The sequence below is a fragment of the Mustela lutreola genome, chromosome 8 (genome assembly GCF_030435805.1).
Source record: "Mustela lutreola isolate mMusLut2 chromosome 8, mMusLut2.pri, whole genome shotgun sequence".
NCBI lineage: Eukaryota > Metazoa > Chordata > Mammalia > Carnivora > Mustelidae > Mustela > Mustela lutreola.
Window position 1 is genome coordinate 45,615,543 of NC_081297.1, and position 15,177 is coordinate 45,630,719.

Genomic DNA, 15,177 nt, shown 5'->3' on the forward strand with positions numbered 1-15,177 from the left:
TCGGCTCCCTGTGTCTCTGGGCCACTCTCTGTGCCCACATCTACGATGCTGTCTGTATTAGCAGCATCTGGTTTCGTGCCCGGTCTCTCGGCCCTGAGACAGCAATGTCCTGGAAGGAAGCTTCTAGAGCTCACTTAACTTTGTGCATCCTCGTTGAGTAGAGTCCCAGGGCCCATCAGAGACCTGGGATCAGTACTTGCCGCAGAGACAGATGATGACTTGCTCCTGTGACTCTCTTGCCCATTGCCAGTTACACCTGTTGCTCCTGCTCTTGAGACCTCCTGTGTGGCCCCCTCTAGGCCCAAGGGTTCTCGTCTATGTAACCAAGGTGCTCTCTGGGCGTGATCTCCTGGGGGCCCCCTCCCCGACCCTCCCAGGGGCCTGAAAATCTGACTCTCCCTTTCTGCACTTCTACAGGTCTTATTTTGTGACCCTGGGCTCAGAGTTCTCTCAGAATATCCTGTGCCTGACCTTTCACTGGGGGAAAGGGGGAGGACTGCTGGCCTTTTTTGTGGGGTCCAGGGTCAGGGTGAGAAATAAAGCTCAGAGGGAAGAATGAAGGTCCCCTCAGGACTGCAGACAGACCGCACAGACGCTTTGCCGGTGAGCAGCCAAGGGAAACAGGACAAGAGGCCCGGGTGTGGGTCTTCTCCGGGTGCCTGACTGCACTTCATTAGTCTGTGACTCTCCTGCAGTGGGACTATCTCTTGGAAAATCATTTTAATAACAAAGAGGAAATGGAATTAAGGGTCCTGGCTGCCTGCTAGCTGGGGCTGACCAACTCTCATCCAGACGGGGACTTCCTCTGGCTCTGCTAATATTGCTTATTGACGATCTCTGATTAGATTTTGTGCATCGCTCCCCAGAGTATCCCCAAACAAGGAGGACTTGGAGAGAGGTGGGCTTCTGAGGAAGGTGAGGGAAGGGGTTGGAGGAGGAGGGCTGCAGAGGAGTTCGGGATCTGGGTTGAATGGGCAGGGGGTGGGGGGGGCACTGGAATTGATAAGCAGCAGATGGAAGTGGAGGGCCAACAATGGGGTCACATCTAAGTGCCGTGACTCTGGCCCCTAACTTCAGAGTTGGGGGGCTGGACATATCCTATCGCTCTCTGCTTACGGCCTGGTCCTGGAGGAGGTCCTCATGCCCACTAATTCCCCAGTTGCACAGACGGAAGATGATCCGCAGAGGGTGTCGTAGAAGAATCTGGTAAACTCAAAAATTCTGGGCACTCCTGGGTTTCCTGTTACTCCTGCCCAGTCCCCAGATCACATCTAGCTTTGACTATTTATGTGCGTAGGAGGAAATCTGGACCTGGAGAATTCAAAGTAGTGGATGACACAAGATCTACTTTTATTTGGTTTGAGGTTTGCAGGGTATAATCCCTAAGCTCCCACTTCCTTCCGAGAAACCACCTTTCCTAAAGCTCGCTGGATTTAATCGGAAAAAATCCGTGGTTGAGATTTAGTGACTCAGGGTATGGGGTTGAGGCAGGCTACCAGGGACCAAGGACACAGCCAGCAGGGTCCAAGGTCCTTGGCTAGGAGCAGAATAGAAATCAAATGCAAGCCAGCAGGAAGTAAGAACAGAGTTTACTGAAGTTACAGAGAGCAGATACAGACGGAGCATGTGGGAGACTCCAAAAAGAAAAGGAGAGAGTCTCATCTTTGCTTGGGGCCTGGGGTTTTTATTGAGGATTGTGGTCCAGTATAAGCGTCCTCTCAGGCATCCTGGAACCGGTTTGAACAAGGGCCCGGGTGTCCGCTGTAAGTCACTCATTCCTTAGAGCCTCGGGGTCTTGGTGCCAAGATGTACAGAACCCGTGGGCTGGAATATGCACATGATGGCTTCATGGAGGCATTCTCTCCCAGTTCTTCCTTAGATGTGATCTGTTGTGCTCCATGACTTCCAAAGAAATCATTAACTCCTTGTCCCTTACAAGGAGGACACATATTATTTGCACTGAAAGGCAAGTGTACAGTGGGGGTGCAGGTCCTAGCAAGGGTAGAAGCAGGACAAGGAGCCAAAGTCAGATTTTGATGGAGCTCTTCAGTTTCCCTATCCCAGAAGGAAGAAGGAATGGCCAGCCTGGGACCACACTGGGCTGTGGGAAGGTAGAGAGGAAAGGCCAAGGTTGAAAATGTGGTCTGGCTCATGGGCAAACACAGGTCATGTTGAAAGTTGAGGCAGGCGGTTGGTTATGAGGTTCTTTCTCCCTACCCCCCCCCCACCACCCTGGTCCTCTCAGCACAGGGTCTTGGGGCCAGCGCCAGAAAGCCTTACCGGTCTTTTTGCCCAGAGTCACAAATCTGTCACTTCCCTGTTTAAAACCCTCCACAATTTCCTCATGACTGACCAGGTAGCATTTAAACTTCTCTGGTGCAGGCAGGCTCTCAAGGTTTGGCCTCCTCCGCTTTCATCCCCAGATTCATTCTCCACTCCTGACCCCAGAATCCTCTTCCCACATCTGCCCACAAGTCGGGCAGCCGGCCCTGCTGGATCCCCAAACTGCCTTCTCTCACTTCCTTCCTGTCATCACTATTCCCCACTGTTCCCCTTCCTTCTTTGCCTGAGGGCACAAAAGGCAGCTTCCCCCCAACTCCAAACCCAGGGACAACTATAGTCTCACTGACTTCCCGCATCCCAGGGCATTCTGCCCTGTCCCTCTCATTTCCTGTCTCTCTGTGAGGTAAGTCTCACTGACTTTGGGATCCTTGACTTTTTGCTCCTTTTTTATGGTCCAAGGGCATAGTGTATTGCTTGGCACGATGGCACATATTCTAATTCTCATAGAAAGTATTTCAAGCCATCAGTGGTGGGGACTATTGGGGAAGGAGTTGGGATGAAACCAGAATGGGTGGAGTGTGCGTTTTCCTCAGTGTGTGTGGTGTGTGGCTGTGTGGTGTATTTGTGTTGGATACAAGCATGAGTGTGTGGGGTCTGAGTCTATGGTATGTGGGGTACATGGGTGTTTAGTGGATGTGTGGTGTGTGGTTGTGAGGGTGAGTGTGTGGTGTGTGGTACATGTGTGAGTGTGTGGTGTCTGAGTGTGTCATGTGGGTTGTGTGGTATGTGTTTGGTGTGTGTGATATGTCTGAGTGTGTGGTGTGGTGGTGTGTATGTGGTGTGTGTGGTCAGGCATGAGTGTGTGTGTTTGAGTATCTGAGTGTGTGGTGCGTGTGTATGGTTCTGTGTGTATCTGTACGTGTGTGAGGGCTCTATAGCACAATGGATTCGACGTCGCTCCTGAGCCCCAGCTGCCCCTCTTGAGTGTTGAGCATCGGCACGTGGCTGCTCTCAAAGGCCTGGTCACTGAGAGGGTGTGTAATGCCACAGAGGCCTCAGAAACTCCTTAGGCCATTGGCCTCACTGAAGGCCTGCTGCGTGGCCATTGGAATTCTCTTCAAGAATCCAGCCAGAGGGGAACAGCATGGGCAAAGGCACGGAGGCACACCAGAGAGATCCAAGGTCAAGAAAATATTCACACACAAGCAGAAAGAAGCTTTTTCACTATTATTCCATGCCATTATTTTTTAAAATGAGGGGGAGAGAGACCGGAAGAGAGGGAACACAAGCAGGGGGAGTGGGAGAGGGGAAAGCAGGCTCCCTGTTGAGCAGGGGTCCTGATGTGGGGGGTCGATCCCAGGACCCTGAGATCATGACCTGAGCCGAAGGCAGATGCTTAACAACTGAGCCACCCAGGTGCCTTTCCATTCCATAGTCTTTTACTGTTAATAATGGTAGTATTAAATTTTTTAAAGCTCTTTTAACTTCTACTTACATCGGAAATTTTGATGTGTGTGTAGGGGGAGCGAGGTTCGGCATTATTTTTTTTTAAATCCCGAAATAAGTAGAAGTAGCATAAATAAAAATAAATAAGCTAGTAAAGAAAAAGAAAAACTGCCCAGGTGATCCAAGTGGGCATCCAAGGTTGAGGACCTCCAGCCGGAACCACCGCATCTGCCTGAGCCATGGGCAGAGTGGTCTGGCCGTTTCCAGGTGAGGCAGCTCTCCTTGTCTCCCCATTGTAGCCCCAGAGCCAGCTGCTGCCCCACAGGCAGAAGACATGCTGGGGGTGGGAGGGCATTTATCAAGTCTCAAAGAGATGACACCCAGGGCCTAGAGGGACTATGGCTTAAATTATAGCTGGAGAAAACTGGGCTAGGTCAACCAAAGTGAGACAAGGCCCCAGAGAGGGTCCCCAGTGAATAACGGGGGAGGGGACAGAGCAGGTACCCTGCTGTGACTGGAGCCTGAGAAACTCTCATGCGAGGATTACTGGGAGACTGGGAGCCGTAGGGCTCTTGGGTAGCAAATATCCTTCCCGGAAAGCTGCCCCAAACTTGCTTGGGAAGGCAGGTTATGGACTCCCAGGGCAGTGGGCCAGGAGCCAGCACAGCTGCTCACGGACCTCTGAACCCAGCAGGTCACCCCTTTTGCCTGGGCCACAGCCTCCTCATCTGGGACAGGAGGGAGGTGGGTGAGCCCGTTCTGGGTTCCATCTGGGGCCGCATTTGCACACAATGGTCCGTGCAGAAAACCACCCCCGCCTGCCTCCCGCCAGCCACACTGGGAGCGAGGGTGCCAGTGTTCACTGCCCAGTGGCCTTATTTGTGTCCCGCTGAGTTGAGGCAGGAACGTAGACCCTGGAGGCTCCCAGCCATTGCTCAGGCTGAAGACTGCAGTGCCAGCTAGAGAAGGGGAAGGATAGGGAGGGGGGAGATGGGCCTCGTGAATGAACACGGCCTTGGGAGGGGGCAGAAGAGAGTGGGAGGAAGGGAAGAGAGTGGGGTGGGCACAGAGGGAGGAAAACGCAGCCTCATCTGCTTGTTTGTGTTTCTTGTACTTAAGATGCTGACTTCTAGCATATTTTTAAATCCATCAGACATGAAAGCCTGATTTAAATAGACCCGCAGTGTGAAGCTGGTAATTTCACTTGCCACAATAAAGGAACTGGCAGGACGCGAGCAAAGACGCAGCACCTCTCCCCATGCCAGGCAAGCTGCAGAAGCATGGGGAGACTTTGGGGCCAGGTGCTTCCAGCTCCCTGCCCCAGGAGCCGGCTGGAGGAGGGGGTGGTGGAAAGAGAGAAAGATAAAGAAGATGGGAAAGGGAGGGAAAAGTAGGGCAGAAGTGGGGCAGGGGAGAAAGTGGAGAAGGGTGAGTGGGAAGACGAAGTACAGAAATGGACAGGCTCAACATTCTCCTGGTCCACGGATGCATTCTGGTCAAGTCATCTAGACTACCAGGCACGCCTTATCCCGTATACTTTTACTCTAGTCTCGGTTCAAAACAATCCCAGACTCTCAGGTTTGGTGGGGTAGAGGTAGAGGGAATCTTAAAAGCAGAGTGTTCAACATCTGCTTGAATACCTCTAGAGTTAGGGAACTCACTATCTGGTGAGGCAGCCTATTCCATTGCTGGGCAGTGCTCACAGGGACAAACTTCCTTAGGATAGGTTGCAATCCCCATGCTCGGTGCTGGCTGGTCCTAATCTGGCCTGTGAAGTCACTCAGAACAAGTGTAACACCCAAGTCAGCCCTTCATCATGGAACACAGTATTCGGGTTCTCTCCTACTTCAGTCCTCTTACGCTAGTTCCTAGTGTCCTTACTATAAAGGATTACTGCATCGATCTTGCTAAACCAAAGTATTTCTGGATGCTAATGAGTGTGTTTCCCACTGTAGTCAACGCAACAAAATTTCAGGAATAATAAAAGGCCTTTGCCATTCATTTTTTGTGTCATTCAACACATTCTTATTGAGTCCACACTCCGGGACCACGTTAGCCCGTCCTGTTGGCACAGAAGATATGGAAGTCCTTTCTCCAGGAGCTTATCTACAAGGAATGGAGCCAAATTCCTAAAGAGAAGAAGGGTGAGCAGGGGCAGAAGTGTCAGCAGAATCCAGGGTGGGGTGGAGCTGGTGGAGACCCTTAAGGGAAAGGGATCCGGGGGATTGTGGTCACGGCATTTTTATGAAATGCTACTGTATACTGGTGGGTTTCTGGGTATTTCTTCCCCTTGAGTACACTGAAGCATCAAGGGTGTTAAGTAAGCTTGTCTTCCTTTCTTGCTCCCTTATCTCTGATAAAACCCTCATTGTTGGGCACTGAAGAGAGAATCAGTCCTATAGTCATTCATGGAACATAATTGCTTGTAAAAGTGTTTTCTGAAAAAATACTCGGGCATTGAAGAGAGTGAATCCTATATTCATTCGTGGAACATAATTGTTTGTGAAAGTGTTTTCTGAAAAAAAAATGTATTATGGTAAAGTATACAAAACATAAAATTTGCAGTCTTAACCATTTACTACTGTACAGTGACATTGAGTACAGTCACAATATTGCATGGAACCATCATTCCCCTCCAACTCCAGAGGTTTTCATCATCCCAAAATGAAAGAGTCTATAAACCATATGTGTAAAGTGGGTCAATTAGTGCACTATCTGAAGTCTGGACTGGGCAACAAATCTACACACCTAGCATTTATGATGTAAATAGAAAATTGAATGAGACCAGAACCATGCCAGTGAGAACCCTGTAGTCTGCGACGCTGTGTTCCTGTCCCATTTTAAGGCAGAGTGGAAAGATACAAAGCATTCTTAGACAGAATTCTGTAGCCTGAAGGAATGCAAGTTTTCCTTATTCTGCTAGCCCAGAGAAATGGGAGATGCTCTCCCCTGAGGCCCCAGCTTCTCCTGGTTACCAAAAGTGTGGAGCTTTCTTTCTTGCTTATTCTGTTTTTATGTCTTTTGCACAGAGAGACAGATGATGTAATAGCTGACATTTGTCTACAGGTTTTCAGTTGACTTAATCCTTCCCCAGAGTTCTTGTTTGACCTTCACACTAGCAGACAGTAGGGCAGAGGACACTATTTTATGGATTTGGAAGCTAGGGCTCAGAGCACCAAGAAGCTCCAGGTTTTGCCTAAGGTCACACAACTGTGTTCATGTTCTTATTCTGAGCAGATCGTTAGGGATTAGAGAAAACATCTGTGAGAGGCACAGCCTGGGTAAAGTTGGTCAGTTCCATACCAGAAAGGAAGAAAACCAGGCAGGGAAGCATCTTTTATGCACAGAAGCATGGAGCCTAAGTCAAATTAAGTTGTTGAGCCGCCTGAGGGTAATGGATTGCTACTAGCAACAGCTGGGGAGGCTGCTGGGGTGATGAGATGGAATGCTTTGATGGGCATCACACTGTCTGAAATGCAATTGAATCACAGCAGCTGGAATGCTTCTCAGCACTCTGTTTTAAGAGCCAGAAGCAGCAGCTCATTTTGAACCAGGGAGGCAACCCCATGGGTCTACCGGACCCCAGAAGCCCAGCCATCTAGCCTCTGGGAACTGGGGCTCCAGTGGACTGCTCACCAAGTGGTGGGCCTTGTTCTTGAGAAATGATGCTCTGTTCTCAACTGCTTCTATAAGGCAACCATTGTTTGTCAGACACTGTACTAAGCATGAGGCAGAGATGAATGCTCCTGCCCTCGGGAGTTCAGTCCAGTGCATTTCACTCATTACAGCCCTGTGGGCACTGTGTATAAATAAGCACAATACAACAAACACCATTACAGAATGGCCTTGGGGAGCCTATACACTGGATGTTAAATCATATACCCTGACACTCTGTCCTTGACCTGGTGCTGCACATACTCAATAAATTCTACTTCCATAGTCATCTTACTCAAATTCATTAGGAGGCTCCTTGAGCTGTACATGTTTTGATTCCAAGTTAAAAAAAAAAAAATCCCATTCCTTCTGTCCATGTTCTTTGGACATTTTTGCTTAGTATTGCAGGGTTTTTATGGGTAGTATTTACTTTTATAGGTCAGATGGATCCAGTCATAATTCATTATGATGGCACATGCCTCACTGGCCCTAAGTGTCCTCATTTTCTGGGTGGAGAGTCTCCTGGTGGTATGTCAAGAGCCTGCAAGTACCACTTCCTAATCAGAGCCAAAGTGTTGAAGTTCCAGCCCTGACAGAGGCGTCTGTTCTTGGACTTGACTCAGTCCTGCCCCAGGATGATAAATGAACACAACCTCATTAATGAACAAGTGCTTCTCAGTTTCTACATTGAGTTCAGGTCCTCAGCCAAGCACCATATGGTTTCCCAACCCCCATCATTTCCAGGAAGTTTCTTCTTAAGTAGGACACTTTACTGAAACTGGCTCCACTGAATTGTGTGAAAGTTGGAGTTATGATGTTCTTTGTTACTGTTACTGTTTGTAATTAACATATTTATTAATAGGGACATTAATGGAGGTAGGAAGTGGGGGAGCTTTTGAAAGATCCTACATCATGTTAACCATCATCATCCTTACCCTTCACACTGACACACACACCCCCAAGGAAAGAAGGGAAGAAATAACAAATAAAGGGTAAAATCTTATAGATTTTGACTGAACTTTGTTGGGATTTGTGCAGTCAATTTCTTTTCCCCCAGATAATAGGAGGAGAGGTGACAGTGCTCGTAAGCCCAGTCAGCAAGAAGTTACTTAAATATTTGTTTCTGTATGTTTGCATACTGTAATTTCATTATTTTGAAGTAATTAAATACTTATGATCTGTAGTATTCTCCCACCTATCCCTTCTGAGTGAAACTTTGTGAAATGTCTGGCTTCCTGGCAGGAAAGGGAACACTGCCTGAGGGTTTCTGGCCTTCTTTCACTTCCTCAAAGAGATGGATATTTTCTTGGGCAGCTCGTCTGCAGCAAGACATCCAGAAGCTCAAGGTAGAGGGGACAGTTCTCAGACCTGAAAGATTTCTGAGTTTCATATCCCTCCTCCAATCCAGAAGATAGGAAAGGCTTTAGGGAGGAGGTTAGAAGTGGAGCTAAGGCACGAGACAAATCCTGGAAATGTTGTGTGAAGTGTGAGGAAGGAAGCAAGAACTGACAAGTAGAACTTGTTTTGTGCACAGTAGAGATGGCTAGAAAAGTGAGGTTTTTGAAACTTTAAACCCGCTATGTTAAATATGTTCAAAGACCTAAAGGAAAATCTGAGAATAAGGTCCCACCAAATACAGAGAATCAATAAAGATATAAAAATTATAAAAGGGACCAAACAGAAATTTTGGAGTTGAAAATACAATAATGGAAATGAAAATTTCACTAGAAATTCCCAATAGCATATTTGAGCAGGCAGAAGAAAAAAATCACTGAACTTAAAGATAGGGCTGTTGAGATTATCTAGTCTGGGGAACACAAAAAATAAAGAAGGAAAGTGAACAAAACCTCAGAAAACCATCAAGCATATCAACATATGCATCCCAGGAGTTCTAGAAGGAAAGGAGAGGGAGAAAGGGATATAAAGAATATTTAAGGAAATAATGACTAAAACCTCCCTGAATTTGATGAAAGCCATCAATCTACCCATCCAAGAAGCTCAACAAACTCCAAGTAGGATAAACTCTAAGAGATCTATAGCTAGACACATCAAAATCAAACTGTTGAAAGACAAAGACAAAGAATTTTGAAAGCAGCAAGACAGAAGCAAGTCATCACATACAAAAGAACCTCAATAAGATTAACAGCTACTTTCTCATCAGAAACCATGGGGCCAGAAACAGCGGATGGTATATTCAAAGTAGCAAGGGGAAAATAACCCCGTCAGGCAAAAGTTCAATATCTGACAAAACTATCTTTCAAAACTGAAGGATAAATCAAGACATTTTCATCTAAATGAAACTGAGAGCAGTGGTCTTTAGCAGTAAAACTAGTGAAGTAATACTAGTGAAGAGAAAGACCCTAGATAGTTACTTGAATCAACATGAAGAAATAAAAAGCACTGGCAAAAGTAATTACATAATTAAATATAGAAAATAGTATGAATGCATTTTTTGTAACTTCTTTTTAAATCTGATTTAAAAGAGAACTGCATAGAAGCAATAAAAATAAATCTATGTTGGTGGGAAGAAAATGTATAAAGATGTAACTTGTGACAATATAAACATACAGGAGAGGGGAATGGAACTATACAGGAGCAAAGTTTTGTGTGGTATTGAATTTAAGTTGGTATTAATCCAAACTAGATTGTTATAAACTGAGATATTAATGGTTACTTTCAGGGCACCAACCAAGAAAATAAATTAAAAAAATACTAAATGAAACAAGAAGATAATTAAAATAATACATTAGAAAATAACTAACAAAAGAAGGCAGTAATGGAGAAGCAGAAGAACAAAAAGACGTACGAAATACAGAAAAGATATAGCAAAATGGCAGGCATAAATCTTACTTTACCCAATATATTAAATGTAAACAGAGTATACTTCCTAGTGAAAGGGCAGAGATTGGAAGAATATATTAAAAGACATGATCATACTATATGTTGTCTACAAGAGATTCAGTTTAGATTCAAAAGCATAAATAGGGAGAAAGTACAAAAATAGAGAAGGTTATAGCAACAGCAACCAAAAGAGAGCTGGAGTGTCTCTACTAATATCAGACAAAATAGACTGTAAGACAAAAATTGTTACCAAAAGCAAGAAGGACACCTTATAATGATAAAGGGTCAATTCATAAAGAAGACATAACAATTATAAACATATATGAACCCAGAAATAGAGTCCCAAAATCCTTGAAGCAAACCACTTTAGGAGAAGGCAGCTCTGTCCTAAATACTTGAACCCCATGACCACTAGGATTTATTCCCTTGAGCTAGCATTTTGCCTCCTTTAAAGTTCTTTCTTAAAGTATACATATGGCCCTTAAGCCACAATTTGCATTAGTACTTTAGCTGAAATTGGTTTAAGATCCTTTAGAGCATTGGCTGCTAGTGACAGGACAAAGGGTTGAGCTATTTTTGATAGAACGTACAGGTGTGACCTGGAATGGGCTCAAGAGGTAGAGTAGGGAAGAGTGGAGTCCAAGACTGGGTTGAAGTGTTAAGGAAAGACAAAGAGTATCAGATGGAGAGAGGTGGAAGAAAGCTAATATATTACAGAGGAACAGAGAAGACCCCCAAAAGACCATCAAGCAAATAAATGGTAGACAAATAGCAAAACAACTGGGGCAGGGCATCTGGGTGGCTCAGTCGGTTAAAGCATCTGATTCTCAGTGTTGGCTCCAGTCATGATCTCAGGTCATGAGATTGAGCCCCACATATGGCTCATCAAGGAGTCTGCTTGAGTTTCCCTTTCCTTCTCCTTCTGCCCCTCCACCCTGTGCACGCTTGCTCTTTCTCTCTTGTGCTGTAAAATAAATAAATATATCTAAAAACAAATATCACAAAAAACAACCAGAGTTTTGGTTCGGTGCTGAAGCCCCTGGTTTGGCAACACAGGGCTGAGGGCAGCCACAAATGACAGAAGAAGTGAAAGGAGTCAGAATAGGGAAGAAAATGTGGAGCCAACGCTGGTGGCGAGCAGAGGTCATTCTTAGGTAAATACCCTAACAGTAGGTCTCAGGTGCTGTCTGTGTCCTGGAGAACCACAAGCAGGGAGCAGAGTGAATTAGATTATGCGGAAGCAGACTACATACACTACGAGATATGGTACTGACTGGAAAACCAGGAAACCCACAGGAACAAAGGAGAGCAGAGCTAAGAGCAATGCCAGAAACAAGCTCATATGCCAAGGAAATGGGCTCAGCAATTGAGTACTCAAATAAGGTAGTGTTTATGAGAACACCCACTTATAGGGCTTAGTAAGTGTTAGCTGGTTCTCAATCTGAAATTAGGGCGAGGTTAGTGGTCTGGGCAGTGACTCAATGTTGACAACAAAGGTAGCCCCTACCTGTTAGCACCTATGTGTACTGGGCACTGTGCTAAGTATTTCACATTCATTGCCTCATTTAATATTTAAAGTGTCCGTGTGAGGTAGACATTGAAACCTCCAATCTACAGATGAACAGGAACCCTGGCCAGGTGACTTCAAGGTCATTACAGCTATGTAAATGGTTTGGAGCCAGAGGTTTCTCTGACAGCACTCTGCCAGGCCCTGGGACAGGCTCACAGTCACGGGGGTGACTTGGATCACCTTGATAGCTTACGGGGAATTTGGAGAGAAGGGGAGGCTCTGACCTTGGCACACAGAACTTCTCAGAGGCTCTCTGAGGTCCCATCCTCCATACTTGTTTCAAGTGGGGTTAGAGAAGAAAGCAGCAGGGGCCTAAAGACCCTCGCTGCCCTCTCTTCTCTGCCTGGACTTTTGAGGTTTTGTGGGCTATGGGATCAGGCACTAGGATCACTCCACCCTGTTCTAAATCCTGAATGCTCTTCTCCTAAATGGAAAAATGAAGCCCCAAGCCAGGGACTTGGTATAGGGTATAAAGGCATCTGCGGGCTTGGGAAACTCCAGGTATAGCCAACTTGCCCCATAAGTTCCAACTGTCATCTCTGCTTTTTTGTTTTCAGAAGCAGGAGATTCAGTTTACTTTCTTTATGGTGATCCTTACCTTCTATCTGCCCCCGCCCTGCTCAACAACACATATTCACATAGCAACACACACCCACACAGATGCTGGAGGGCCACTTCTGGGTGACCCATCACCCCCTGCATCCCACGAATGAGACAATTGCCATGGTCCTTTCTTAGAGAAAGGAGTTTCCTGTGAGTTCCCTTCAAATTTGGACTGAAGGCAAGGCTAGCCTAAGTTAGAAGATGAAGCTATCATCACAAGGACCTTGAACAAGAAGAACCAGAACCATCAAAGAGCCCAGCATTCATTTTACAGATGAGATGGTCGATCAGACAGGGAGCTGCCTTCCCCCAAGATCATGGGGCACCTCCTGGGGCTCAGTGCTGGCTTTTGTGCTGTACCATCCATGGGCTCCCTGGTGCCTCCAAGCACCAAATGAGGGAGAGAAAAGCCTGAGAAAAGGAGGTAGGCACTTGCCTGGTGACCCATGGAACTCTGACACTTCTAGGAGTCTGGGGAGGAGGCTACAGGGAACACCCTTAGGAACTCTGACCAGCAGACACTCTACTACCAAGCTGGCTGTATACCGTTGTCTTGAATCTTCTTGGAGGCCTGTGGACACTTTGTGCTTCTTTCCCTTCCTATGTTGTGCCACTTAGGTATGGATACCACTCACTTTCCTGTAGGGCTGGGCCTGCAGCACATGAGTGGTAGGGGGCGGTGAGCTTTATGATCTTTTCATCCAGGCTCCCACCCAAGCCAAGAATGCCCTCCCCTGACGGCCCGCCAGGGATGCTGGAGCCCAGCTGGGGCTGGGAACTCATCACCACCCAGATGAAGAGACCACATACGGGCCCAGATCATGCCCCTAATGCAACATCCCAGGGATGCTGAAGTCTGCAGCTACACTCTGCTCACTTCTGAAACACCAGCTATATGTCCACAACGTGGCCACACTTTCTTTTTTTAAATATAGTCTTCTGGAAATAAAATAATAAAATAAAATGAAGTCGGTAACTATGGACCCAGTGCTGGGCCTCACTGCCTGCATGTCAATCTACCCCATTAATCATCATGTACAATTTTTCGAAGAGCTATTTTGAGAAACATTGGAAAATGGCTTTTACAGAGCTATATATACCTTATTTATACACCAGAAATGGTCGCTCTGTTTAGCAGCAGATGGGTTTTTCCCCTCGTTTTCTTCTCATCTCTTAGTCAAAGTTAAGTAGGAACTAAGCCCACTCACTCACCCCAGGCACACATTTATCACCCACAGTCCACCTTGGAGTCAGGGCTGTGGGTGGGGGGTTGAGAGGAAAGGGTGTGGGTTTCTCATAAGGCATGTTCCAGAGACTGCGAGGGGACAAATACAGGAGGCATGGTGGCTGCTGAGACACGGGGTTCTACAGCCCAGCAAGGAGCAGGATCCCTGCGGGTGGGGTGTGCAATAGAATGTGGATGCTTTTCTCAACACCACGTGGGCATCTCGAGGTCTATGAAGCATATGCCAAGAGCATCCCATTGATATCCAGAGAACAGGAGCCAAAGGAAGACCCACCGCCCTGGTCCTGTGTCTTTGGCCTACAGGAAGCAGCAAGTCTGCCCTTCGTGGTTGCCATGACAACCACGGTGCTGCATTTCCTAAGGGCAAGGGGAGCAGAAGGGAGGTGGGGAAGGCATGTGGTGATTTTTCTGGAAAAGCCCATCTGTTTCTTTTCCCCACAAAACTAAGCTGGGGGAAGGGGTGGGAAATGGGCACCTGGGTCTAGAGAGAGAAGATAAAGAAGATTCCAAAATGCTCCAGGAGCAGCTTTCCTGGCTGGATGTGCTTCCCCTCCTGTTGGTGGAGGCAAGTCGTTGACAGAAACAAGGGCTTAGGCAGGCTGTGGTGGCAGCATCCAAGCAGGAACCCATGTGCAAGAATCAGGGTAAGTCCTGTGACCTCATGTCCACATGGAGCAGGGCTGGGAGGACTCTTATCAGCCACAGCAAGATTTCTTTTTGGCAGGGCGGTCAACTTGTATTGTGTCCTCCCTGGCTGTATCTTCTTGTTTCTTGAGGATCCTGGGAGAGGGGAAGGTATAACATCAGTAGTGGAGAGCACTAGGTCCTGGGGTTACAGGCCATTTGGATGGTAAGGAAGGAACTCAGCCTCACCAGAGCATCAGAGAATTCAAAGTGTCCCTCTGGGAAGTACAGGTATATAACCATAATTTGTAAAGACAACGTTTAGGCAACATGGATCTTTCGTGACACCTCTTCCAAGAAGCCTCGCCTGATTCTCCAGGTGGTGTAAGTGTCCCTGACAGCATTCTAGCCATTTCTCTATTATAAACCCATCACCCTGCATCAGAAGGTGCTTTCACCCTTCTGAGGGTGGCTCCCTCAGGTGAGAAATCCGCTTGAAGCCAGGACTGTATGTTTTGTCTCTGTGTCTCTGTAGCCTATCTAGTACCTGGCACACAGTAGAGACTCAAAAAGTATACTTTTGCGTTATTAACCCTATAGGAGTTCTGTCCCATGTCGCTACAGTTCCAGATTAAATGTAGGAGGTGAAGGATTAAAAATAGTGCGAAGGATCTTATCCCTGCTTGATAGCCTCAATGTGTTTTCACCTTTAGCATCTCTCTGGATATTTACAACAACCTGAGTCAGCAGGGATGCTCTGATGAATGTTCCTAAGTTAGACTTGGCCTACGAATCAGTGTCAGAGAAAAGCCTACAGGGTATTCCATGACTCCACAGCCTCTCCAATGCATAGATAAAGTGGTTCTGGATAGATGGGTAGGTGACTGGATGGATGGATGGATGGATGGGT

General features: G+C 46.8%; 1 protein-coding gene across 5 annotated transcripts in view; it reads right to left on the minus strand.

The window, feature by feature from the left end:
* Positions 1 to 1,570: 1,570 nt before the first annotated feature.
* Positions 1,571 to 15,177, minus strand: part of CRACR2A (calcium release activated channel regulator 2A) — a 134,901-nt gene continuing 121,294 nt past the window's right edge. For 4 of the 5 annotated variants that reach the window (XM_059184535.1, XM_059184534.1, XM_059184536.1 and 1 more), the window contains one exon: positions 6,187 to 14,423. In XM_059184535.1, coding sequence (XP_059040518.1) covers positions 14,339 to 14,423 — 85 coding nt within the window. In that variant the 3' untranslated portion in view covers positions 6,187 to 14,338. Of the gene's footprint in view, positions 2,102 to 6,186; positions 14,424 to 15,177 lie in introns of those variants that run through there. The other variant, XR_009356591.1, reaches the window with a different exon arrangement.